Raw genomic sequence first — 25,312 nt, 5'->3', positions numbered from 1 at the left:
GGGAAGCGGCGCGAGCGGGTGCGGCGCACAGGGGAAAGGGTTTTCTTAAAAACCCTTTCTCCTATGTTGGGTTTTAAAACCCTAACGAGGACGGGCCCAGGTCGGGTCCGATAATAATTTTTTTTTTCTTTTTCTTTTTTTTTTTTGAAATCGTGGGTTTTACACTTACGATTAATTTAATTATTTGTTGATGGACTGAGCCATTTGATGGTAATTGTATGTTTTGCGAGCATTGTTATGAGTGTTTGTCTTATTCAGTTGTTTTGTTTGGCTGTCGGATAGAGTTAGTTACTCTTCGCCTATAGAATCAGCTAGATTGCCATATTTGTGTGTTCTCATGTGTCGTTTACGCATGCTTTGAGGTCCTATTTGAGCATTGCAATGTTCCTTGTGGCAATAATACGATGCGTAGTATTATATGCTTTTGTGTGATGTGATTGATATGCCGTGTGATAAGAAATGTTGGTAGTATGCGATAATATGTTCATGGATATGGAACCTTATTGGATGAATGTGTGATCTTGTGATTTGTTTTACCATGTGAAGTAATATGATGCATATTGTTGATATACATGCATGTGCCCATATTGTGGCTACTGACCCCAAGAGCGGTCAATTGTTCGGAGCAGGCGATTGTATTGATGCATGTATCATTGAGTATGGTATCTGTTGAGGACCTGATCTCCAAAGGATTATCTGCGAGGGCGTGTATGATCAAGACCAGGTAACCGGCTAGAGTGGTAGATTCTCCGTGAGGATGTACACTGTCCACGAACGGGTAGCCGCAAAGACGGTGAACTCCTGTGAGGAAGTGTATGGTCCAAGACCAGGTATACCATCTAGGGCGGAATTCCTTGTGAAGTTATACATTTCCCAGACCAGGTGATCTGGTGTTGATCTTGTTGATTGTAATTGTGGCCATCGACCCTGAAAGCGGTCATTTGTGTTGATGCGTGTATCGCAATGATTTTCATTGGATATGGTATTTGTTGGGGACCGGGTTCCCAAAGGATTCTCTGTGAGGGTATGTATGATCAAGACCAGGTGACCCGGCTAGAGTGGTAGAATCTCTGTGAGGAGGTACACTATCCACGAGCGGGTAGCCGCAAAGACGGCAAACTCCTGTGAGGAAGTGTATGGTCCAAGACCAGGTATACCATCTAGGGCAGTTTTCCTTGTGAGGTTGTATATTTCCCGGACCGAGCGATCCGACGTGGATCTTGTGTTTTTGCTTACCATAAAAAGTTATGGTGAGTTGTGATGATCTTCTGAGATTGTTTGAGATAGCCAATTATGAATCTATAGTTTTGGCTTTTTGTTTTAGCATGATTACATGGTGAACCCTCATGTGAGAATCAGATCTTTAGCGATTTTAGATCATGATCATGTTTTGAACCTTCTAGAGAAGGGTGGGTTTTTTTGTGAAAATATGACGCCTTAATTGAGTCATAACATGTGTCGGTTGGCCGCGTAAGGCCTTGAGAGATGAGAATTAATTAAGGTTGTTCAGGACAAAGAGTTTGTTAGAAATAGTGAGAGCGACAAACGATGACCTGATAATGATTAAATGCAGAGACCATGTTCTTGGAACGAGAACAAGCTTATTGCGTTGTAGTTCACAGCTTACCATAAAATGAATCATCTTGCTACGTTTTGACAGTTGTGCTGCTTACTTGCTTTGAACTGCTTACCTGCTTGCATCGCTTAGCCGCTTGCACTACTTACCCGTTTGCACTGCTTAAGTGTTTAACTGCATATCTGTTTTAAACTGCTTAGCATACTGAATTAAATGTACTTAATTCAGTTTCTTGTAGTCTCTCTTGTGCACCTACTAGTTTTTCGCGAAACTAACCCATTTTATGGGTACAGGTGATGATTAGGTACACCATGGGCGATGACGCGATGACAAGATGGCTTCAAGACTTCTTCTTTCTGCTCTTAGCTCGCGTCCTGTACGTTTTTTGGGTTTTGTCACGGATTTTCCTTTGGATATCCGAATTTTGTGAGTTTTGGTTTTTTTAGCTAACGTGCCCAAAGTTATCAGCTTGCCTTTCTGAATTTAACAAAAGAATAGTCTTCCGCTGATTTCATAAACAAACAATGAAGGAAAGAGATTTTTTCTAGTCTCTTGCCTGTTTTCTGAAAGGTTCGCAAGTTTGAAATTTTGGGGCGTTACACATAAAAGGTACACTAAATAAGGGGGTATTTCTATCTTCTTCTTCTGAATTAAATTTAATTGCTTATACTGACTCTGATTGGAGAGGTGACCTAAATAACCGTCACTCCACCACTGGTTTTTACTTCTTTTTAGGTGAATCTTTAATTTCTTGGAGATGCAAAAAACAGTAGAAGGTCTCACTCTCGTCCACTGAAGAAGAATATAGGGTCATGGCATCTAGTACCATAGAAATTGTTTGGATTCGCATACTACAGAAAGATATGAATATTCAAGTTCATGGGCCTACGAAACTATGTTGTGATAATAAAAGTGCAATTTACATTGCCAAAAATCACACATTTCATGAGCGCATGAAGCATATTGAGATGGACTACCACTATGTTCATCAAGAATACTTGAGAAGAACCATAGACCTTCCATATGTTACATCAGAATATCAACTGGCAGACTTCTTCACCAAAGCGTTGTGCTCTCCATGATTTAACTTTCTTCTTGGCAAACTTTCGGTTATGTCACCCTAAGTTTGAGGGGAAGTGTTAAAATGTAATATTCTTTATATATATATTCATGTATATAGAGAGAGATACATATACATATATATATATATATGTATATATATATATATATTCAAAACCTGATAAGGGTATTTAGGTCATTTCACACATTTTACGCATATTCTCATTTGAGAATATGATTGTAATTGTAACGCCCCAAAATTTCGACTTGTGATTTCGAAAACTTTATCGAAAAACCTTTCAAAGATTTAAAGTTTTAACTTTTAAAAATAACAGCGAAAGACATTTAGAAAGGAACACAAGTCAACAATTCTGGGTACGTTAGCTGAAAAATCATCGTTCACATGTACAACTTAAAGGAATTTAAGAAATAAGGCAATCGATTAGAATCTGCAGTTTATTACAAAATGAGCATTTTATTCCAAAGTTCAATAAATATAAGAAAACTCCAAAAAGTCCTAGAGCCAAGCCGCCAGCAGAAAGAAGATGAATCTTGATCCACGTTGCACCACGCCATCGGCCGCCAGTGAAGTCCTACTCCTCACCTGCCCATGAAATGGGTCAGTTTCATAACAAACCAGTAGGTGCACGAACAGATAGGTAGAATGAAAATAAAACAGGACATTCATGAGATAAGCAGTTATGATATTTAAGCAATTAAAGCAGTTGTAGTCTATTCTAACAAATGTAATAAGTGCAAATGGTGGTTAGTTGAAGCAGTGTAAGTCTCAGTCATCTACATCTATTCATGAATATATTCTTTAAGTTCTGATATTAACTGGCCTGTGGGTACGCACAGACGCGAAACGTAGAAACAGCCGAGACTGATCCGGGGGTTTATTATGTCAGGTGTTTTCATTAACCCGGATGGTTGACTGAGTTCGCTCTTAAAGGGACGGTCAGTGACCAAGATAGTAAATCCCCAAAGGCATTCGTGGCCCATGAATGCATCCAACTTCTGCAGAAGTGCCTGGGAGTTACCACCTAGGATAATTTATGGTAATCCCAATTCCCCTAACTCCAATGACTGGGGAAAACCGAGTCTTTTGCCCGTAGGGTGGTTGTTAACAACCTGTCCATCGGAGTCTTTGTACCATCCATCCTCTCTCTTGATGAACTGTGACGATCGGATGGGTACGACGGGGGTTTCTTAACCGCCGCCCCATCCTACATGCTCTGGTCCATTAGACCCACTCGAGCATCTTGCCGGTGAAGGCGAATGGTCACCCTTTATGTGATCTCAGCATTGTGCTAAATGCACTCATCGAGGTTGCTACAACCTCATCATCCCACCATCGTAACCCCCATGGGACGTACTTGTCCAAAAGTACGATCGTACCTTCCTAGAGGTACAACTACGATGAGAGGGCAACATAATGTTTTATGATTCTTTTGGTTCATGCATAACATGAATTGCTCTCTGAGCAGAGGGGCCCGTGGAGGCCGGTATTATCTCATGGATATCAATAAGGAGTTTCTTAATCACTTTGAGGTACTGAATGACCTCCCGTACTATTGTATCATACTTTTCTTCAGGTCTAATTACGAAAGTAAATTTGTGGGTTCTCGATAGATAACCTATCACAAGGTTTTATAAATGTTTGTATTATGCTTGGCAGGCTCGAATACTAAGAATCAAGAAGTCGCATCCAAGATTCATCAAGCAATAATCAATAAGGCATTTATAGTAACTTATAACAGTGAGCAAGGCGAAAATACAGGAATAAGGTCTTTCTAGCAATGAGTCTACTCGTAGAGCTTCAACAATAAGCATGAAATTTCAAAAGAATACAGATGCAGAAACACAACACAGATAATCACCAGTTAGGAAATTCTACGAGTGAGAATGCATGCCAAATAAACTACTCTATCACAACATCCCTATAATTTTATTTCATTCTTACAAACCCATCGTGTGACTTTCCCCTACCTCGGGATGTCGTGCAGCTGCGTGCGTCTACGCGTGTAGATGATACGAGGCTCGGGCCGTGGAGCCAGAGCGGGGGTCCGATGCGAGGTCTGCAACAGTGCTATTTTAATTATTATGCGGAGAAGTAGAAAAACAAGTCTGTCGATAGGAAAAGAGAGAGACAGCAGGGGTGTGCCCCTGCTGGCCGAAATCAGAAGAACGTCAAGGACAAGCCTTTTGCCTGCAGACCGCAGCGGGGCGACAGGGCCGCAAAGAAGCGGCAGGGGCTGAGCCTATGCCGGCAAAATAAATGTGGCAGGGGCTAAGCCCCTGCCAGAAACAATCAAGTGGCAAGGGCTGAGCCCCTGCCAGCAACAGCCAAGTGGCAGGGCTGAGCCCCTGCCTGCGAAAATGAAAGTGGCAGGGGCTGAGCCCCTGCCAGCAACGATGAAGTGGCAGGGGCTGAGCCCCTGCCAGCAACAATGAAGTGGCAGGGGCTGAGCCCCTGCCGACAAAATGAAAGTGGCAGGGGCTGAGCCCCTGCCAGCAACGATGGAGTGGCAGGGGCTGAGCCCCTGCCAGCAACAATGAAGTGGCAGGGGTAGAGCCCCTGCCGACAAAATGAAAGTGGCAGGGGTTGAGCCCCTGCCAGCAACGATGGAGTGGTAGGGGCTGAGCCCCTGCCAGCAACAATGTTGTGCAGGGCTGAGCCCCTGCCGGCAACAGAAGAGTGGCAGGGGTTGAGCCCCTGCCAGAAAAGTCAAGTGGCAGGGGCTGAGCCCCTGCCGACAGACACGAGACGGCAGGGGCTGAGCCCCTGCCGATGGCGGTGAGGTGGCAGGGCCTGGAAGAGTCAACGAATGGCAGGGGCCCCAGCCCCTGCCAGACCGAGTTAACGAATGGCAGGGGCCCCAGCCCCTGCCAGACCGAGTCATGGCGACCCCAAAACGATGACGGCAACAGGTGTCGCAGGGGTGACTGGACCCCTGCCGGCCATTCGACAGCCCCGGTACAAAGGGGGAAAAAAAATGGCGACAGGGCCTGAGGGCTCCCAGTCGACCCTCCGAAAGGCACAAGGGACGCGGGAGGGCGCGGCAGGGGCCGTGCGCCGCCTGTCGGCCTCCCGGCGAGGTGACAGGGAGGTGGGTGAGGAAGAAAAGAGGGAGGAGAAGAGAAGAGGGAGGATGGCGTACCTGGGAGCGGTGGCCGGCGTCGGCGACGGGGCGCAGCGAGGGAGGATACCGCCGCGGAGGGGGGAGCGAGGGCTGCGAGATTGAGGCGTGACTCCCCTCGCCCTCCAACCTCTCTCAAAAAGGCGAAGGGGGCAATCGAAAGGGGAAACCCCTGGTGGGTTTCCCAAACTTGCCCGCACGCGAAGGGGAAAGAAAGGGGGGGGGGGGTTGCGGCGCCCGAATGCTCGGGTTTTTGAAAACCCTAAAATAAAAAGGGGCCCGGGTCGGGTCCGAACCCGACCCGGCCCGGGTCCAAACAGATTTTTTTTTTTTTTTAAATCTGGTTTACATCCTACCCCTCTTAAAAGAATTTCGTCCGCGAAATATTTATTACCTTGAAGAATCAAAATACAGGTCAGGATAATTTTCTCTAATATCGTTCTCAGGTTCCCAAGTACATTCGTCAATTCCATGATGTTGCCACCGAACCTTTACAAAGGAAATTGTTTTGGATCTTAGCACTTGGTCACGACGGTCGACGATCTCCACTGGTCTTTCTTCGAATGTCAAGTCCCCTCTAATGTCCACATCATCATAATGAATGATATGTGATGGATCGTGAACATACTTCCTCAACATGGATACGTGAAAAACATTATGGATCTGAGCATGCTGCGGAGGTAACGCCACGCGATAAGCTGCTTCTCCAATCCGCTCCAGGATTTCGAACGGTCCGACGTATCTAGGACTTAGCTTTCCCTTCTTCCCGAACCGAAACACGCTCTTCGTCGGAGATACCTTAACAAAAACCATCTCGCCAATATCGAAGGTAAGCTCTCGTCGACGTCTATCTGCATAGCTTTTCTGCCGACTCTGAGCGGTACGGAGCCGCTCTCGAATCATCTGCACTTGTTGAGTATAGTGTTGCAAAACTATAGGTGCCTCCAAACTTCGTTCGCCAATCTCGTCCCAGTAAACAGGTGATCGACATGGCCTCCCATACAAAGCTTTGTATGGGGCCACCCCAATGCTCGCATGATAGCTGTTGTTATACGCGAATTCCGCCAAACTGATGTGGGAATCCCACTCTCCCTTCCAGTCCATCATACAGGCTCGAAGCATGTCTTCTAAGGTCTGAATCGTACGTTCCGACTGCCCGTCAGTCTGAGGGTGAAATGCAGTGCTGAACTTCAACTTTGTGCCCAACGCCAACTGAAGTTGTCCCCAAAACCTTGAAGTGAATCTAGGATCACGATCTGAGATAATCGAGACTGGAACACCGTGCAATCTCACAATCTCTCTAACATAGAGATCAGCGAGACTATCTAACGATTGGTTGAGACGGATAGGTAGGAAGTGAGCCGACTTGGTGAGTCTATCGACGATCACCCAAATCGCGTCATGCTTCCTCCGCGTCCTCGGAAGACCGAAGAGGGATTTCTATCTGCTGCATGACCCCACCGGGTCTCTGGTGCTCAATCTTGATCTGCTGACACGTTAAACACTTCGAGACATACTCAGTCACGTCTCGCTTCATACCGTTCCACCAATAATTGCGTTGAAGGTCCTTGAACATCTTCGTGCTACCAGGGTGGATTGTGTACCTAGACTTGTGGGCTTCCGCCAAAATTTCATCTCGAAGGATCGGGTCGTCAGGAACCCAAAGGCGCTCCTTCAACCATATACTTCCATCCTCCTTCAGACGAAAAGGTGTCTCTGCCAATATCGCTTGAGCCTTCAACTTCTCGTAGCGTGCATCAGCTTTCTGCCCATTGATGATCCTCGCAAGCAGCTCAGGTTGAGCAACAAGGTGAGATAAGCCGATTAAACCTTGAGTGATCGCGAAAGGTTCCCATGAGGCTAGGTCTTCGACCAACCTCCATCCAGCAAATAAAGCATTAATCGAAACTTCCGGTGCTTTGCGGCTGAGAGCGTCAGCCACGACGTTCGCCTTTCCTGGGTGGTAGGAGAGGGTGAAGTCGTAATCCTTGAGGAATTCAAGCCAACGCCGTTGTCTCATGTTCAATTCTTTCTGCGAGAAAAGATACTTAAGGCTCTTATGATCGGTGAATGCTTCAAACTGCTCTCCATACAAATAATGTCGCCAAATCTTTAATGCGAACACCACCGCAGCTAACTCTAAATCGTGAGTTGGGTAGTTCTTCTCGTGAATTTTAAGTTGTCGAGAGGCGTATGCGATCACTTTCCCATTCTGCATAAGCACAGCCCCTAGGCCTGACCCAGAGGCATCAGTATAAATCACGAATCCGCCTTTACCAGAAGGTAAGGTCAAAATAGGAGCACTGGTAAGTCGCTCCTTCAATAACTGAAAACTCGCCTCGCACTTCTCGTCCCATAAGAATTTAGCCTCTTTCTTCAGCAACTTCGTCAGGGGTGACGCAATTTTAGAAAAATCCTGAATGAATCTTCTGTAATAGCCCGCTAGTCCAAGGAAACTTCTGATATCACGCGCGTTCTTTGGTTGCTGCCAACCAAGTACAGCCTCCACCTTAGCAGGGTCTACGGACACTCCTTCTTTAGAAATAACGTGTCCCAGAAACATAACTTCCTCGAGCCAGAATTCACATTTAGAGAACTTGGCATACAAACGTTCCTTTTGCAAGGTCTCCAAAACAATTGCTAGGTGCTCCCGATGTTGCTCTCGACTTTCTGAGTACACCAAGATGCCGTCGATGAACACGATCACGAAGGTGTCCAAAAATGGCTTGAACACCCTATTCATCAAGTCCATAAAGGCTGCGGGGGCATTGGTCAGTCCGAACGTCATGACTGTGAACTCGTAATGTCTGTATCTCGTCCGAAAGGCCGTCTTAGGAATATCCTCATTCCTAATTCTGAGCTGATGGTATCCAGACCTAAGATCGATTTTCGAGAAAACCTTGGCCTTCTGCAACTGATCGAACAAGTCTTCGATACGCGGCAATGGGTACTTGTTTTTTATCGTGGCTTGGTTGAGCATTCGATAGTCGATGCACAAACGCAAAGTCCCGTCCTTCTTCTTCACGAAGAGCACAGGAGCTCCCCAAGGAGAAACGCTGGGGCGAATGAATCCCTGATCCAACAACTCCTGCAACTGCTTCTTCAACTCCTCAAGCTCAGCTGGCGCCATTCTGTAGTGTGCTTTGGAGATTGGCATCGTACCTGGTAGCAATTCAATATTGAATTCTATCTCATGAGACGGTGGAAGTCCCGACAGCTCTTTAGGAAAAACGTCGAGGTAATCGCGAACAACATCCAGCTCACCGATGGGAATAGGCATTGGATCTGACTGGATAACACTCACCAAAAAGGCAGTGCATCCCTTCCGCAAGAAGTTTTGTGCCTTAAGCGCTGAGATCATCCGGCTTGCTCGAACAGGTCTGGTAATTCTGAATTCTACTCTCGAAGAGCCTGGAGGTGATAAAACGATCTTGACATCACGGCAAAAGATCTTGGCATGATACTTGTGCAACCAATCCATGTCTAGAATGACGTCAAATTCGGTCATCTCCAGCAGGATAGCACAAGCAGGCAAGTGCCTCTCTGCCACAACTACGTCCAATTCAGGTATGAAAGTGGTGCAAACTGTGTTCTTCCCAACGGGGTTATACACGTCTAAATCATTATCAAGTGTTTTTACCGTTATATGCAATTGTTTTACGAATTTTTCTGACACAAACGAGTGTGTAGCACCACAATCAAAGAGTGCAAAAGCTGCTTGATCGGCAACAAGAATGGTACCTTGAACGAGATCCCCTTTAGTCAATTGATCGACTGTGGCTGCATAAACTCGACCCGGCTCCCTGCCACTGCTTGGTTGTGCTCGTTGTTGCTGCTGATGAGGTGGTCGAGGAGGCTGAGATACGTTGTCGGTTCGCTTGAGGTCATCTGCTGCTTTCTTCCGGCAGTCGCGTATGAAATGGCCCATCTTGCCACAGTACAGGCATCCGCCAGTGTCCCGCGGACAAGATTGTCCCACATGAGGCCTCTTGCACCTGGGGCAGTTATCACCAGATGGCTGCCTGGACGGTGGATGGCCTTGCTGTCGTTGGCGCTTTGCTGGAGGAAACTGTTTCTTCCCTCCTTCAGTCTTCACTGGAAAAGGTGGTCGTTGCCCTGGGCCGCCGGAAAAGGTCTTCTTCTGCTCACCACCTGACGCGGTTGACTTCTTGGCTTGCGCACTTTTTGAACGCTCTCAATCCTCGTTCAGTAGGGTGGCTGCTGCTACTGCCGCAGAAAAAGTCGCGGGCATGCTGGTGAGAACCCTATGCCTGAGTCCTTCCTTCAGTCCGCGAATGAACTTCCCGGCCCGCTCATGATCATCCTCGAATAGGTGAGGACAATAGCGCTCCAACCGTTGAAATTTGGCGATATAATCGTTCAAACTTAAGTTGCCTTGGCACAGCTCCAAAAAATTCACCTTCTTCTTTTCCCTCGCATGAGGAGGGAAATAGTTTTCGAGGAAAACCCTTCGGAAGGCCTCCCACGGAATCACCTCAGCACCCAGAAACTGCACCTCCCGCGTAGTGTCCCACCATTCGCGAGCGTCGTCCTTCAATCGAAAGGACCCGAACATCGTCTTCTTATCATCAGGAACGGACAACACTTGGAACACCCGTTCCAGCTCTTTAACCCAACTCTCCGCCAAGTCAGGATCAACCTTGCCAAAGAAAGTAGGAGGGTCCAGCTTCAGAAATTTTTCATAGGTGGCAGTTGGTGCATTCCCAACAAGGGAACCCGGATCCTAATGGGGGCGACCCTGGTTACGAATCGCCTCAGCCAAGGAGTTGAGGGTATCCATCATGAATCCCCTCTGTTCACGCAACTCATCGGCCATGCTGTGGCTTGAGTTTCCCGCCATCCTTAAAAAGCAACCAAAATTAAGGTCAAAAATACTGAAGACGTACAAGTAGGCATAAGTATAGGAGCAAAGGCAAAAACATAGATCTTTATTACGAAAGTCAAATATTTAGAATCCAGCTGTGCTGGTACATAAGCAAAAGTTATATTCCGTAATTATGAATGAGTTCACAGACTCCAACAAAACTGGGTAAGTGCTACCTCCCCTTAGGGACGGCTAGAGTACTTCCTAAGATATTCCCTTCTATTGCCTGTGCGCCTGAATCTGCGCTTAGGGGTGAAGGGAAGTGGCTCCTCGTAGGAGGGCTCCTGCCCGTAAAGGGGCGTCGCCGGAGTATATTCCGGTGAGCCAAGGCTATAATCTGAAGAATCCGTCGCAGGTGTGTATGTGGGTGATACACCGCCCACTAGGTCTGCCGGAGGTGGCGGTTGCTCGCCTGCAGTCGAAATTGCGATCTTGTTGTCATGCTCGACCTTGTGGAGGCAAGCATCCACGGTGTGCCCAGTTTCTCCGCAGAAACCGCACTCCTCTGCTAACTCAGGGGGAACAAAATCTCCCGATGACTCCTGTGGTGTCTGATGGTGCACCCGAATGTGTGAAGGCGCGAAACCAACTTCTCGAGCATGCACTTCAGTCCACGTTGCTGCCAAGGGTATCTGGTAGGTGATCGGTAGTGGGCAGCCTTGCTCATCCGTAAAAACGGGTAGAGGAGGGTGGTTAGCCCAGTAACCAGCCCCGAACATCTCATGTTCGCCCATCTCCCTTACGGAACGGCCACGTACTCTACGCGTGCTCCTACCGCGACTACCACTAGAACCAGTAAACGGATCCATTTATCCAACGGTACTATGAATAAAACAAGAATATAATTTAGTCTAAACATGCTATAAAACATCAAAGACTTACTTACAGCGCGATGGGATGCTCAATAGTCAAGATTTCGACTTGTGATTTTGAAAACTTTATCGAAAAACCTTTCAAAAATTTAAAGTTTTAACTTTTAAAAATAACAGCGGAAGACATTTAGAAATGAACACAAGTCAATAATTCTGGGTACGTTAGCTGAAAAACCATCGTTCACATGTACAACAACTCAAAGGAATTTAAGAAATAAGGCAATCAATTAAAATCTGCAGTTTATTACAAAATGAGCATTTTATTCCAAAGTTCAATAAATCTAAGAAAACTCCAAAAAGTCCCAGAGCCAAGCCGCCAGCAGAAAGAAGATGAATCTTGATCCACGTTGCACCACGCCATCGGCCGCCAGTGAAGTCCTACTCCTCACCTGCCCATGAAATGGGTCAGTTTCATAACAAACCAGTAGGTGCACGAACAGATAGGTAGAATGAAAATAAAACAGGACATTCATGAGATAAGCAGTTATGATATTTAAGCAATTAAAGCAGTTGTAGTCTATTCTAACAAATGTAATAAGTGCATAGGGTGGTTAGTTGAAGCAGTGTAAGTCTCAGTCATCTACATCTATTCATGAATATATTCTTTAAGTTCTGATATTAACTGGCCTGTGGGTACGCACAGACGCGAAACGTAGAAACAGCCGAGACCGATCCGGGGGTTTATTATGTTAGGTGTTTTCATTAACCCGGATGGCTAACTGAGTCCGCTCCTAAGGGGACGGTCAGTGACCAAGAGAGTAAATCCCCAAAGGCATTCGTGGCCCATGGATGCATCCAACTTCTGCAGAAGTGCCTGGGAGTTACCACCTAGGATAATTTATGGTAATCTCAATTCCCCTAACTCCGATGACTGGGGAAAACCGAGTCTTTTGCCCGTAGGGTGGTTGTTAACAACCTGTCCATCGGAGTCTTTGTACCATCCATCCTCTCCCTTGATGAACCGTGAAGATCGGATGGGTACGACGGGGGTTTCTTAACCGCCGCCCCATCCTACATGCTATGGTCCATTAGACCCACTCGAGCATCTTGCCGGTGAAGGCGAATGGTCACCCTTTATGTGATCTCAGCATTGTGCTAAATGCACTCATCGAGGTTGCTACAACCTCATCATCCCACCATCGTAACCCCCATGGGACGTACTTGTCCAAAAGTACGATCGTACCTTCCTAGAGGTACAACTACGATGAGAGGGCAACATAATGTTTTATGATTCTTTTGGTTCATGCATAACATGAATTGCTCTCTGAGCAGAGGGGCCCGTGGAGGCCGGTATTATCTCATGGATATCAATAAGGAGTTTCTTAATCACTTTGAGGTACTGAATGACCTCCCGTACTATTGTATCATACTTTTCTTCAGGTCTAATTACGAAAGTAAATTTGTGGGTTCTCGATAGATAACCTATCACAAGGTTTTATAAATGTTTGTATTATGCTTGGCAGGCTCGAATACTAAGAATCAAGAAGTCGCATCCAAGATTCATCAGGCAATAATCAATAAGGCATTTATAGTAACTTATAACAGTGAGCAAGGCGAAAATACAGGAATAAGGTCTTTCTAGCAATGAGTCTACTCGTAGAGCTTCAACAATAAGCATGAAATTTCAAAAGAATACAGATGCAGAAACACAACACAGATAATCACCAGTTAGGAAATTCTACGAGTGAGAATGCATGCCAAATAAACTACTCTATCACAAAATCCCTATAATTTTATTTCATTCTTACAAACCCATCGTGTGACTTTCCCCTACCTCGGGATGTCGTGCAGCTGCGTGCGTCTACGCGTGTAGATGATACGAGGCTCGGGCCGTGGAGCCAGAGCGGGGGTCCGATGCGAGGTCTGCAACAGTGCTACTTTAATTATTATGCGGAGAAGTAGAAAAACAAGTCTGTCGATAGGAAAAGAGAGAGACAGCAGGGGTGTGCCCCTGCTGGCCGAAATCAGAAGAACGTCAAGGACAAGCCTTTTGCCTGCAGACCGCAGCGGGGCGACAGGGCCGCAAAGAAGCGGCAGGGGCTGAGCCTATGCCGGCAAAATAAATGTGGCAGGGGCTAAGCCCCTGCCAGAAACAATCAAGTGGCAAGGGCTGAGCCCCTGCCAGCAACAGCCAAGTGGCAGGGCTGAGCCCCTGCCTGCGAAAATGAAAGTGGCAGGGGCTGAGCCCCTGCCAGCAACGATGAAGTGGCAGGGGCTGAGCCCCTGCCAGCAACAATGAAGTGGCAGGGGCTGAGCCCCTGCCAGCAACAATGAAGTGGCAGGGGCTGAGCCCCTGCCGACAAAATGAAAGTGGCAGGGGCTGAGCCCCTGCCAGCAACGATGGAGTGGCAGGAGCTGAGCCCCTGCCAACAACAATGAAGTGGCAGGGGACAAAATGAAAGTGGCAGGGGCAACGATGGAGTGGCAGGGGCTGAGCCCCTGCCAGCAACAATGTTGTGGCAGGGTTGAGCCCCTGCCGGCAACAGAAGAGTGGCAGGGGTTGAGCCCCTGCCAGTAACGTCAAGTGGCAGGGGCTGAGCCCCTGCCGGAATCATCGAATCGGCAGGGGCTGAGCCCCTGCCGACAGACACGAGACGGCAGGGGCTGAGCCCCTGCCGATGGCGGTGAGGTGGCAGGGCCTCGGCCCCTGCCTGGAAAAGTCAACGAATGGCAGGGGCCCCAGCCCCTGCCAGACCGATTCATGGGGACCCCAAAACGATGACGGCAACAGGTGTCGCAGGGGTGACTGGACCCCTGCCGGCCCTTCGACAGCCCCGGTACAAAGGGGGAAAAAAAATGGCGACAGGGCCTGAGGGCTCCCAGTCGACCCTCCGAAAGGCACAAGGGGACGCGGCAGAGGTCGTGCGCCGCCTGTCGGCCTCCTGGCGAGGTGACAGGGAGGTGGGTGAGGAAGAAAAGAGGGAGCAGAAGAGAAGAGGGAGGATGGCGTACCTGGGAGCGGTGGCCGTCGTCGGCGACGGGGCGCAGCGAGGGAGGAGACCGGCGCGGAGGGGGGAGCGAGGGCTGCGAGAGGGAGGCGTGACTCCCCTCGCCCTCCAACCTCTCTCAAAAAGGCGAAGGGGGCAATCGAAAGGGGAAACCCCTGGTGGGTTTCCCAAACTTGCCCGCACGCGAAGGGGAAAGAAAGGGGGGGGGGGGGGTTGCGGCGCCCGAATGCTCGGGTTTTTGAAAACCCTAAAATAAAAAGGGGCCCGGGTCGAGTCCGGACCCGACCCGCCCCGGGTCCAAACAGATTTTTTTTTTAAATGGGGTTTTACAGTAATTCTTTTTATTTTTTATTTCTTTTTAGTCTTTCTTTTTTTTTGTATCATGGGGGGGGGGGGTGGGGCTCAACATATACGTTGGAGGGGCTCTAACGTATATGTTGGAGCCCCACAACTTCTCCAACTTGTATTTAAAGGGGTGATTCCCCTCAAGCTTTTTATGTTTTTTGTAAAGCCCATTTGGGACTCAATAAGTTCATATTTTTTTATACCTTTTTTCATGTGTATTCGTGCCTTTGTGCACTTGTGAGAGTTCTCCTTGTGCCTTTGTGCACACTTCATGTTTCTAGTATTGTGTTCATACACATACTCTTTTTATAGAGATTTTTACACTACCGGCCTCTTGACAGCGAACACAGGGAGAGGGAGGAAGGAGAAGACAGAGGGAGAAGTGGAGGAAGAGGAGCGTACCTAAGAGCTCCAGAGGTCTGCGACAAGGGAGAGGAGGAGGTGGTGTCGGGCTCCCCTGAGAGACGTCGAGAGGAGAGGAGGTGAGCGAGAGAGCAGAGGAGCGCGGGAGAGGAGAGGAGAGGAAAGGTCCGACGGAGGTCGACGGCGGCGTCAGAGTCCGGCGGAGAGATCGGCGTCGGGGTTCGGCTGCAAAGTCGGGAGGAGAGGAAGGAAGGACTAGGGCAAACAAAATTTCCCTAATCCTCTCTTCGCAGCCCTTTTGATTGGGCAAAAAAAAATTTTTTTAAGTCCGAAAATTGGACCAAAATGACCCTGGGTGCATTGACTGTGCCCAAGATTGGGTTGACCGCACCGGGTGCCGCACTCGCGTCGCATCACGTTGATGTGGGTGCGGCACCTGGTTTGCCGAATCCCTGTGACTTAGTTCAAAAACATAAACATCGTTAACATATACTTGCATCACCAGCTTTGCAAGAATACAAGGAAGAAATAATAAAAAAGGGAGAAAAATAAAAGAAAAGAGAAACACAAACCTTGCAAAAATCCAATTTGTGAAGGACGACAATTTGCTGGATTCATTTTACAGGCAGTCCAGTAACCAAGAGGGTCAGAAGCTGGTGAAGCCAAACTAGCCTGGACCTGGAATGAATGTGAAGCATAACTCATCAAAATTTTCCGTAATCATTTACTCCTATAAATACATGCATGGCCCGCTTCAAGATTACCACGTTTTACCTGCCATGAGTCATATGCAGCATTCAGAAGAAAAAGAGGGGTTCTGATGTTAGCCACCAAGTTCTGAGGAAAGAAACACTGCAGTTTGAAGCATATGTTAGTAATGTTCTTTTTCACATTCTTGTTATTGTAAATTGCATAACTTATGTGGCAGAGCCTTACTGATGTTGGATCCAGTCTTGACGTGCAAGTGGATGGCAAGTTCCTTACTGCACCCTAAGAAATGATGTTCTCATAGATCTTAGCTTTTGAATGCGCCTCTAAAACACTCATCCAGTCTAGTCGACAATTTAGAAAATGATACAGTGCATAATATAAACATAGAAATGATGTGTACCTGAATATTAACAACACCATCAAAAAATGACCTCATAGTGTGTTTACCAGATACATCAATCCTGTAACGACATAATTTTGGAGTTTAGAGTATATTTGATCAATAAAAAGGAAAAATCATCTTTACTGGGTCTAATATTCCATAAGAACTAAGATATACATATATATACATAAAAGAAAGAGAGAGAGAGAGAGAGACATACGCATCCATGAAAAATCCAGCATCACTAAGGCATTTGACCCTTGTACCAATTGGAAATAATTCGTGAAACTCATCACAATGTATTATAGATGCTAAACCCCCAGCGGAGCATCCAGAGAGAAGAGCCTGCCAAACATGTACCATTTTAATTAGCATGCAGCTACAAACAGCTGCTTTAGAATGAATAATTTCAAAGATGATTACAAATAAAAAAAATAAAATTCAAAAATCTAAGTTCTCAACAATGTGAAAAGAGTTGAGGCATAGCGAAGCGCTCCACCAAATTATGAAGTGAGGCATAGGCCTCGAGGCGTAAAGCGTAAGCCTCAAAAATACACTTTTGAAAACTTCAAAAAAAATATCTAAAAATACAAATAAATAAAAATGCTTTATTGATGAAAAACATCCAATAAGAAATACGAAATTTCAAAGAAATTCCGAAAAATATGAGAATAACATGTAAAAGTAACATTAATGAAACAAATTGATCTATCTAAATACCTAACAAATAATACACATAAGAAGTGAAATTTTAATGTGTAAATACAACAAGTTGTAACTTTTACTAGGGCACGTAAAGAGTAAATTATATGACAAATTTCTCAATCATACACACAAAATTCATCTAAAGTTCTAAACAATCATCAAGCTAATTTTACATGCATGCTTGCTTGAAAAATTATCTACTAAAATCACAAATAAGAATCCGTATCTACAATTAATCTCACAAACAAAAGAGCTTAAACTCGTTTTTCATTTATCAAAAAAAAAATAATAATAATTTCCATGATCTAACAGTAAATTACATGTACATACACAGCCACATGCATATTTGCAAATAATCACACAAACTTAAAGTAACAATTTGACATATACGATTTTTATATAAACAAACTGAGGGAGAAGAAACAAATTGAAGCTTAGACAAACTAAACCCAGCCATTGCAATAAACTGAAGCTTAAACAAACTTAACAATTAATTTGACATATACAATTTTTATATACACAGGCAATTAAATACAAAAAAACTCAGCCATTAAGAACAAGAACAGAAGAAGAAAGAAGGGAAGAAGAAGAAAGAGGGGAAGAAGAAAAAGGAGGGAAGACTTAGAAGAGGGAGAAGAACGAAAGAAGGAGAAGAAGAATGGAAGAAGACCGGAAGAAGGAGAATAACGGAAGAAGAAGAAAAGGAAGTAGGAGGGAAGAAGAAGAGGAAGAATGGAAGAAAAAGAAGAGACAGAGAGAGAGATGTACCTTCTTCTTCTTCTTCCTTTTGGCGGAGAGAGAGAGAGATAGAGTGCCCTAACCCATTGGGCCTCCCCCCATTCCTCTCTCTTTTTTTTAAAGCCTTTTAAATTGGGATCAAATGGGAGGCTTTGACCCCCATTTGACCCAAGTAAGATGAGGTGTACACCTCAAGGCCTATGAGGCGCACGCCTCAAGGTAAGAAGGCCCTCGCCTTGAGGCGAGGCACATTTTTTGTGCCTTGAGGTGCGCTTTTCATAACACTGGTTCTCAACATATTGAGAGAAAAAGACTAATAAGGACAAACAACAGTATAAATTCAATAATATAAAAAATAGGAAAGAAGAGAATGTTACAGATAAAGAGCATCTACATGTCAGACATTGAGGCAGCCAGGACACAAGGAAAGGACTGCAGAATGTAACCAAGATCAACCATGTTTTTGTCACGTGGAATGATGTGAAAAATGATGACCTCAAGAAGCAGAAGGCTAGAGAGTAAAGTCCTCAATTTTTTTTAAAGGGTACTTCAAAAGGAGCAGTATCCTTATCCTTGTTACATGATGCCATTAAGAGGATCATTGTCTATGCATGTACTACCATGATCGAGTAAGAATACATAGAGAAGATGATGGGCTAGCATCTGTCTGTAGAACTACCTCACGAATATGGCTAGTGTAGTAAAGAATAACAATCACCTGAAGTATGCCTTAAACCATTTTGCTAGGTTCCATTTGCAATACAAGCATCAAATTCAAGATTTAGGCAAGCCCTTTAGGACTGACATCTTTGATAAGCAAGCCATCCTATAGCATCAACTGAACATGTCATTAGATATAACTCTAGTGGATTACACATTATATCTTTAGAATATCTAGAGATAAGCATCTGGATATAGAAACTTTCAAGGTTATCACAAGATAGTATTGTTAATATATATATATTCTTCTTTATGTATTTATATCAAAATACCCGATAGGGGTATTTTGGTAATTTTGCTGTACATTTTATTTTTTCTTAGGTTTTTCTTTTCTCATTTTTTTGTATTCTTTTTTTCCTTTTTTATTTTTATTTCCTTTGTATTGGGACCATTGGGGGGCCCACCCTTATAGTCGTTGGGGTCCCCAACAGTCATTAATATGACCGTTGGGGCTCCCCAATGAAATGGGAGCCCCAATGGCCCCCTCTCAAGTACTCCTTTTCTTCTATAAATTGAGGGGTTCTCCCTCATGTAATGTAGCTTTGCTCTCTCTCTTTTTCACTCATCAATAATGTAGAAAGATGCACCGAACCCTAGGTAGAGAGAGAGAGAAAAGAGAGAGAGAGAGAGACGGCTGCACAGGGAGAGAAAACTCGTTAACTCTATTATTAGGGCCTCTCTCTATGTTAAATAGAGAGAGGCTTAAAAGAATAATTACAACTAAGCCCATTATGAAAACATAATTTCAAATAGCATCTAATATGAAAAAAACTTCACTTAAAACCACCTATTCTCAACACTCCCCTTCAAACTGGAGCATAGATATCAATCATGCTCAGCTTGTCACAACATTTTGAGAAATTTGGTCTAGCAAGAGGTTTTGTAAACATATCTGCAACTTGGTCTTCCGACTTTAGATATTTAGTAGTGATATGACCAGCTTGAACCATATCCCTTACATAGTGGCAATCAACCTCAATGTGCTTTGTTCTCTCATGAAATACACATAGTGGCAATCAACCTCAATGTGCTTTGTTCTCTCATGAAATACAGGATTGTTCGCTATATATGTTGCAGTTTTGTTATCGCACATCATGGTCATGGGAGAGAAAACCTTCACCTGAAGATCATGAAGAACAGTATGAACTCACATCAATTCAGCAGTTGTTTGGGCCATAGCCCGATATTCTGATTCTGCACTCGACCTAGAAACCACATTTTGTTTCTTACTTCTCCAAGAAATCAAGTTGTCTCCCAGAAACACACAGAATCCTGTGGTAGATTTTCTATCCACTACAGATCCTGCATAGTCAGCATCAGAATAGGCCACTATCTCCAGAGTTCCACCTTTCCTGAACAATAACCCCTTTCCAGGAGAAGATTTTAGATATCTGAGAATCATAATAGTTGCATTCCAGTGTACCTCAGTTGGTTTGTCCATAAACTGGCTAACTTTGCTTACTGCTAAAGCAATATCTGGCCTGGTCAGAGTTACATACAGTAGCTTCCCTACTAGGGAGCGATAGCTTTTGCTATCAACCGGTTTTGACCCTTCTTCAAACAACTGAACTTTATGGTCCATGGGAATATTTGTTGGTTTAGCTCCCAACATTCATGTTTCCTTTAATAAGTCAAGAACATACTTCCGTTGAGACAAAACCATCCCTTCACGGCTCCTGGCAACTTCTATACCCAGAAAATACCTGAGTGAACCAAGGTCTTTTGTAACAAAGTGTTTTTGAAGATGAGCCTTTGTGGCTTCAATAGCTTTCACATCATCTCCTGTAAGAATGATGTCATCCACATATACCACCATAACAACTATGCCAAAGCTAGTTTTCTTTATAAATAATGTATGATCAGTTGCTGACCTATTAAAGCCAAAGCGTGACATCACTTCAAACAACTTTTGAAACCATGCACAAGGACGTTGTTTCAAGTCATAAATCGCCTTTCTCAATCTACACACCTTCTGACACTCCCCCTTAACCTCGAATCCTGGAGGTTGTTGAATGTAAACGGTCTCAGATAAATCCCCATATAGAAATGCATTTTTCACATCTAATTGGTACAAGCTCCAACCATGCTGAACAGCTACTGAGAGAACAAGACGAATGGTACCCATCCGTGCAACAGGAGAAAAGGTTTCAAAGAAATCAATACCATATGTCTGAATATACCCTTTGGCTACTAATCTGGCCTTGTACCTTTCAATAGAACCATCATATTTGTACTTTATTGTATATACCCATTTACACCCAACAATGTCAGCATCTGCTGGGGAATCAACTAGATCCCATGTATGCTGAGATATTAAAGCATCCATTTCTTCTTGCATAGCCAGCTTCCAGCGATTATCAAGCTCTGCCTGTTGATAGTTCAGAGGAATAGTTTCAGCAGATAAGGCTGAAATAAAAGACTTCATCTGATTTACAATTCTGGCATCGGAGACAAAATGAGATATGGAATATAAGGTACATTGTTGTGTCCCCTTTCGTAGAGCAATGGGCCTGTTATCATCATCATGAAGATCACTATTGTCAGTAGAACTTACCTCAGGAGAAGAAGAAGATGAAGACTCTTGCGGAGGTGGAGCTCTACGCACATATATCAATGGAGGATTATTAAATCTGAAAGAGGATGAAGTTTGGTTCGGGAATGAGGGCACAGATTCCAAACAAACACATCCAAATATTTTTGGTGAGAAAGAAAAGAGTGGGGCATTAGGTTTTAGGATATGTAATGGAATTTGATCACCCACAGAAGACGAAGGCATGCGGTTGATCAGATAGCAAGCAGTGGTAATCGCATCACCCCAGTATAACGCAGGAACATTGGATTGAATCATAATGGTCCTGGCAACATCAAGCAGGTGCCGATGTTTTCGCTCAGCCACCCCATTTTGTTGAGATGAATAGGCACAGGAAGTTTGGGGTTGGATGCCATGATCTTGGTAAAATTGTAACAGACCTTTTGATTTAAACTCGAGAGCATTATCAGTGCAAACAATCTTGACAATAGATTCAAACTGAGTTTTTATTTCAAGAATTATGGATTTGATAATACTTGGAACTTCAGATCGTTCCTGTATTAAAAACACCCATGACAACTTAGAGAAATCATCAACAATAACTAGATAGTATCAACACTGAGTCCTAGTAGGAATTTTACTAGGACCCCATATATCTGCATGAAGAAGTTCAAAGACTTTATTACTAGACTGACTCTGACTCGAAGGGAACAAACTTCGATGATGCTTGCCCAGCTGACATGCTTCACACTGAAAGGATATGATGGAAGGAATCTGAGGAAAGACCGAACGAAGCTTTGACAATGAAGGATGACCAAGACGACGATGCCACTGAACAGGACTGAACGAATGTTCCACTGCAGCATGAACAGTACCCATTGGATGATGTAGGTAGTAAACTTCATTTTCTTCATAGCCTCCACCAATCTTCTTCCCCGTCAGCAAATCCTGAAAATGACAACCCATCGGATCAAATATTACTCTACAGTTTTGTTCTTTTATAAGGCAACTAACAGAGAGTAAACTTTGAGGAAATTTTGGAGCATGAAGAACATTTTGCAACTGTAATGAGGAGGATATAGAAATATTTCCCTGACCAACAACCGGGGAGGAGCTCCCATCGGCTACTAAGACTCCAAGCTGAGCATTAATATCCTTTAGATCTGAAAAAACAAGTGAATTTCCACACAAATGTTTGGATGCACCAGAGTCAATAATCCACTTACTGTCAGTCGGATGAAGATGATTTCCGGTTGAATAGGCAACCCCAGCTACAGGAGGGGTAGAACTCAAAGGACGAAGAGCTATCAGCTCATCATATTCAGCACGACTGAGGGTGATACTACTGTCACTTGCAGAGATATTTTCCTGTGCCTTTGTTGCCTCGAGAGTACTAACATTTGCTTTAGGAGCATATGACTTTGATGAAGAAGAGGTTGGCCGGCCATGCTTATCCCAACAACGATCTTCTAAATGTCCAGATTTTCCACAAAATGTACATTGAAGCTTTCCTTTGCCTCCCATACCTCGTCCACGACCTTGTCCTCTGATGTTCTGAAGATTTCCATGCCCATAACCAAATGAGACAACTAGAGCAGATGACTGAGTCACAGACTGAGATTGTGGAAGAGAGATCGCAAGTCTACTCAGACGATTATATGTCTCAGCAAGAGTAGGTACATCTGAACCAGTCAACATTTGGACTTTTGCAACAGAGAATTCTGAATATAAGCCTGTAAGAAACCGAGCAACCATAGTTTGTTCTTGATGATCCTTTTGTTTCGAATAACAGAGGGGTCTGTGAGCATTAAGTCTTTCAAAGGCAGCTTTGACGGAGGCATAGTACTGGGCCAAGGTTTGATCTCCCTGCTGTAAATTATATATTTCATGTTCAACTTGTAGGATACGACTCACATTAGTCTCTTGTGAGTATGTATCTCGAAGATTGTCCCACATCTGTTTGGTTGTATTATAGTAAATTAAACCATCTTCAATATTGGGTTTGACACTATTCATAATCCATGACATAACTATGTCATTATCTTCATCCCAGGTAACATATTTTCCCACTTTTTCAGTGGGTTTGTCTTCCAACAAGATATGTTTTCTACGATGTCCAGATACCGACATCATAAAAGTTCTGGACCACCTGGCATAGTTAGTTTCATTCAACCTTACAAACGAGCCGTACGAAAAGGGATTGGCAAATGCCTTATACTCTCCAATATTTTCCAATTTGGAATCACATTTCGAAGTTTCAGTCATACTTCTGTTCCAGCAAAAAAAAAACTGGACAGACTCCAATCAACACAGGAAAAAACGTGTGTTGCACTCACACACCAACCAATATGACAATCAGCAGTTGTTCACACACACAAAAAAAAACCACGACAGTAAGGAATAGCAGCCCACAACACGAGTAGTTTCCCAGCACAGCAGGAAATCTAGCCTGCAGTTTCCACGACAATAGTGAACAGCAGCCCACAAACATGAAAAATAGTTTTAATTTTTTTTTTCAGCACATCAGTGAATCACGACCAACATAACTCTATATGCACAGAACCTGTTTTTTTTTTTCAGCACATCAGCGAATCACGACCAACATAACTCTGCATACGCAGAACCTGTTTTTCAGCACATCAGTGAATCACAACCAACATACCTCTGCATACGCAGACCCTGAATCATAACAGAGGCTGCTCCCCAGACATATACAGCTTGACAGTCAGTCATTTTTCAATCACTAGCAACACCACTACGAGTTTGATTGTTGTTTCTCCCAAAAAACCAGGAAGTCACGACATGAAATCACGAAACAGAAAAAAAATCGTGGCCCAAACATCAAGGAATCACGGCTGAAATAAGACTCGGCACCAGGGAGTCACGGCAAGGCAAACATTCATCAGGGTATCACGGCTGAAATAAGACTCAGCACCAGGGAGTCACGGCAAAGCAAAAACAAACTCGCCCAGATCTATCATCAGATCTTACAAAAAAACTCGGCAATAGCAAGCATCCACGACCAGCAGCACGCCCAGATCTGTCATCAGATCTTACAAAAAAAAAATTAATCGCTGACCTGATTGGAAAAATATTTTCGTTGGATCGTAGTTTGATCATGATCGATCACGCTCCCACGATCGACTGTGCTTTGATCACAATCGATCACGCTCCCACGATCGACTGTGCTCTGATACCATGTAGAAAGATGCACTAAAGATGCACTGAACCCTAGGTAGAGAGAGAGAGAGAAGAGAGAGAGATGGTTGAACAGGGAGATAAAACTCGTTAACTCTATTATTAGGGCCTCTCTCTATGTTAAATAGAGAGAGGCTTAAAAGAATAATTACAACTAAGCCCATTATGAAAACATAATTTCAAATAGCATCTAATATGAAAAAAACTTCACTTAAAACCACCTATTCTCAACAAATAATATTTTTCGTTGCCTTTTGGCATTTGCCCCTTAGTGGGTTTGTGTATTGTGCACATTATGTGCTTGTGCTACTTAGCTGTTTGTTAAACTCTTTTTAAGAGCTCTCTTATAATTTCAATTTCTGCATTCTTCATTATATGGTATCAGAGCCAATCAGGTTATTTGTAATCTTGGAAGTCTTTTAAAGACTCTTGTAAGCTCTCTCTCATCTCTACCTTTTTTCGTCATCATGGAGCACGATACAAGAGTGGAGCTCTCCTTCAAGCTCAACGGATCAAATTATTTAATGTGGGCATCGGTGATGGAGAATCACCTTCATGGAAAGAAACTATGGGGCTTCGTGATAGGGACTACTCTTGAATCGACATTGAAGCTCACTAAGATCGAAGGTGGTGTGGAAAAGGCTCTTGACGGTGAGGATCCCATTAAAGCAATCAATGAGCATCAAACTAAGGTAGAAGATTGGGAAAGTAACCATGCCAAAATATTGGTGTGGTTCATGAACAATGTTGACATAAAGATTTGTGAAAACATTGCTAAATTTAGAAGAGCTAATAAAGCTTGGTTCTTTCTTAAGGGTATGTATACCCAAAAGGATCTAGCTAGACAATTTTTTTGTCAAGAAAAGATTAAATCCACTAAACAAGGAGACATGAGTGTCCGAGATTATTTTAGTGTTTTGTCTTCCCTTTAGGATGAATTTGCTCTTCTTGAACTCAAGTGGGTGGCACCAGAAGATATTGAATTAAGAAGAAAACAAATTAAAAATGAGCATTTCTTTCAATTTCTTCACGGTCTTAGACCGAAATTTAAGCAAGTAAGGCATCCCTTCTTCATATAAGCAAGGCCTTACCTATTGAAGATGCCCTTGCCGAAGTATGACAAGAGAAAACACGTCTTGG

At 44.2% G+C, this 25,312-nt stretch overlaps 1 protein-coding gene across 1 annotated transcript in view; it reads right to left on the bottom strand.

The window, feature by feature from the left end:
• LOC149826588 (pectin acetylesterase 10-like) overlaps positions 1-25,312 on the bottom strand; it is a 170,858-nt gene that overhangs the window by 79,720 nt on the left and 65,826 nt on the right. Inside the window, exons 6-10 of the mRNA XM_090018894.1 lie at positions 16,502-16,626; positions 16,300-16,360; positions 16,125-16,178; positions 15,963-16,040; positions 15,761-15,866 (exon numbers count right to left, since the gene is read on the bottom strand). Coding sequence (XP_089875020.1) covers positions 15,761-15,866; positions 15,963-16,040; positions 16,125-16,178; positions 16,300-16,360; positions 16,502-16,626 — 424 coding nt within the window. The remainder of the gene's footprint in view (positions 1-15,760; positions 15,867-15,962; positions 16,041-16,124; positions 16,179-16,299; positions 16,361-16,501; positions 16,627-25,312) is intronic.

Source organism: Nuphar pumila, chromosome 10 (genome assembly GCF_984573655.1).
Source record: "Nuphar pumila chromosome 10, dmNupPumi1.hap1.1, whole genome shotgun sequence".
Classification (NCBI taxonomy): domain Eukaryota; kingdom Viridiplantae; phylum Streptophyta; class Magnoliopsida; order Nymphaeales; family Nymphaeaceae; genus Nuphar; species Nuphar pumila.
The sequence above is the reverse complement of the archived record's forward strand: the minus strand, read 5'-3'. Positions and strand labels throughout refer to the sequence as shown.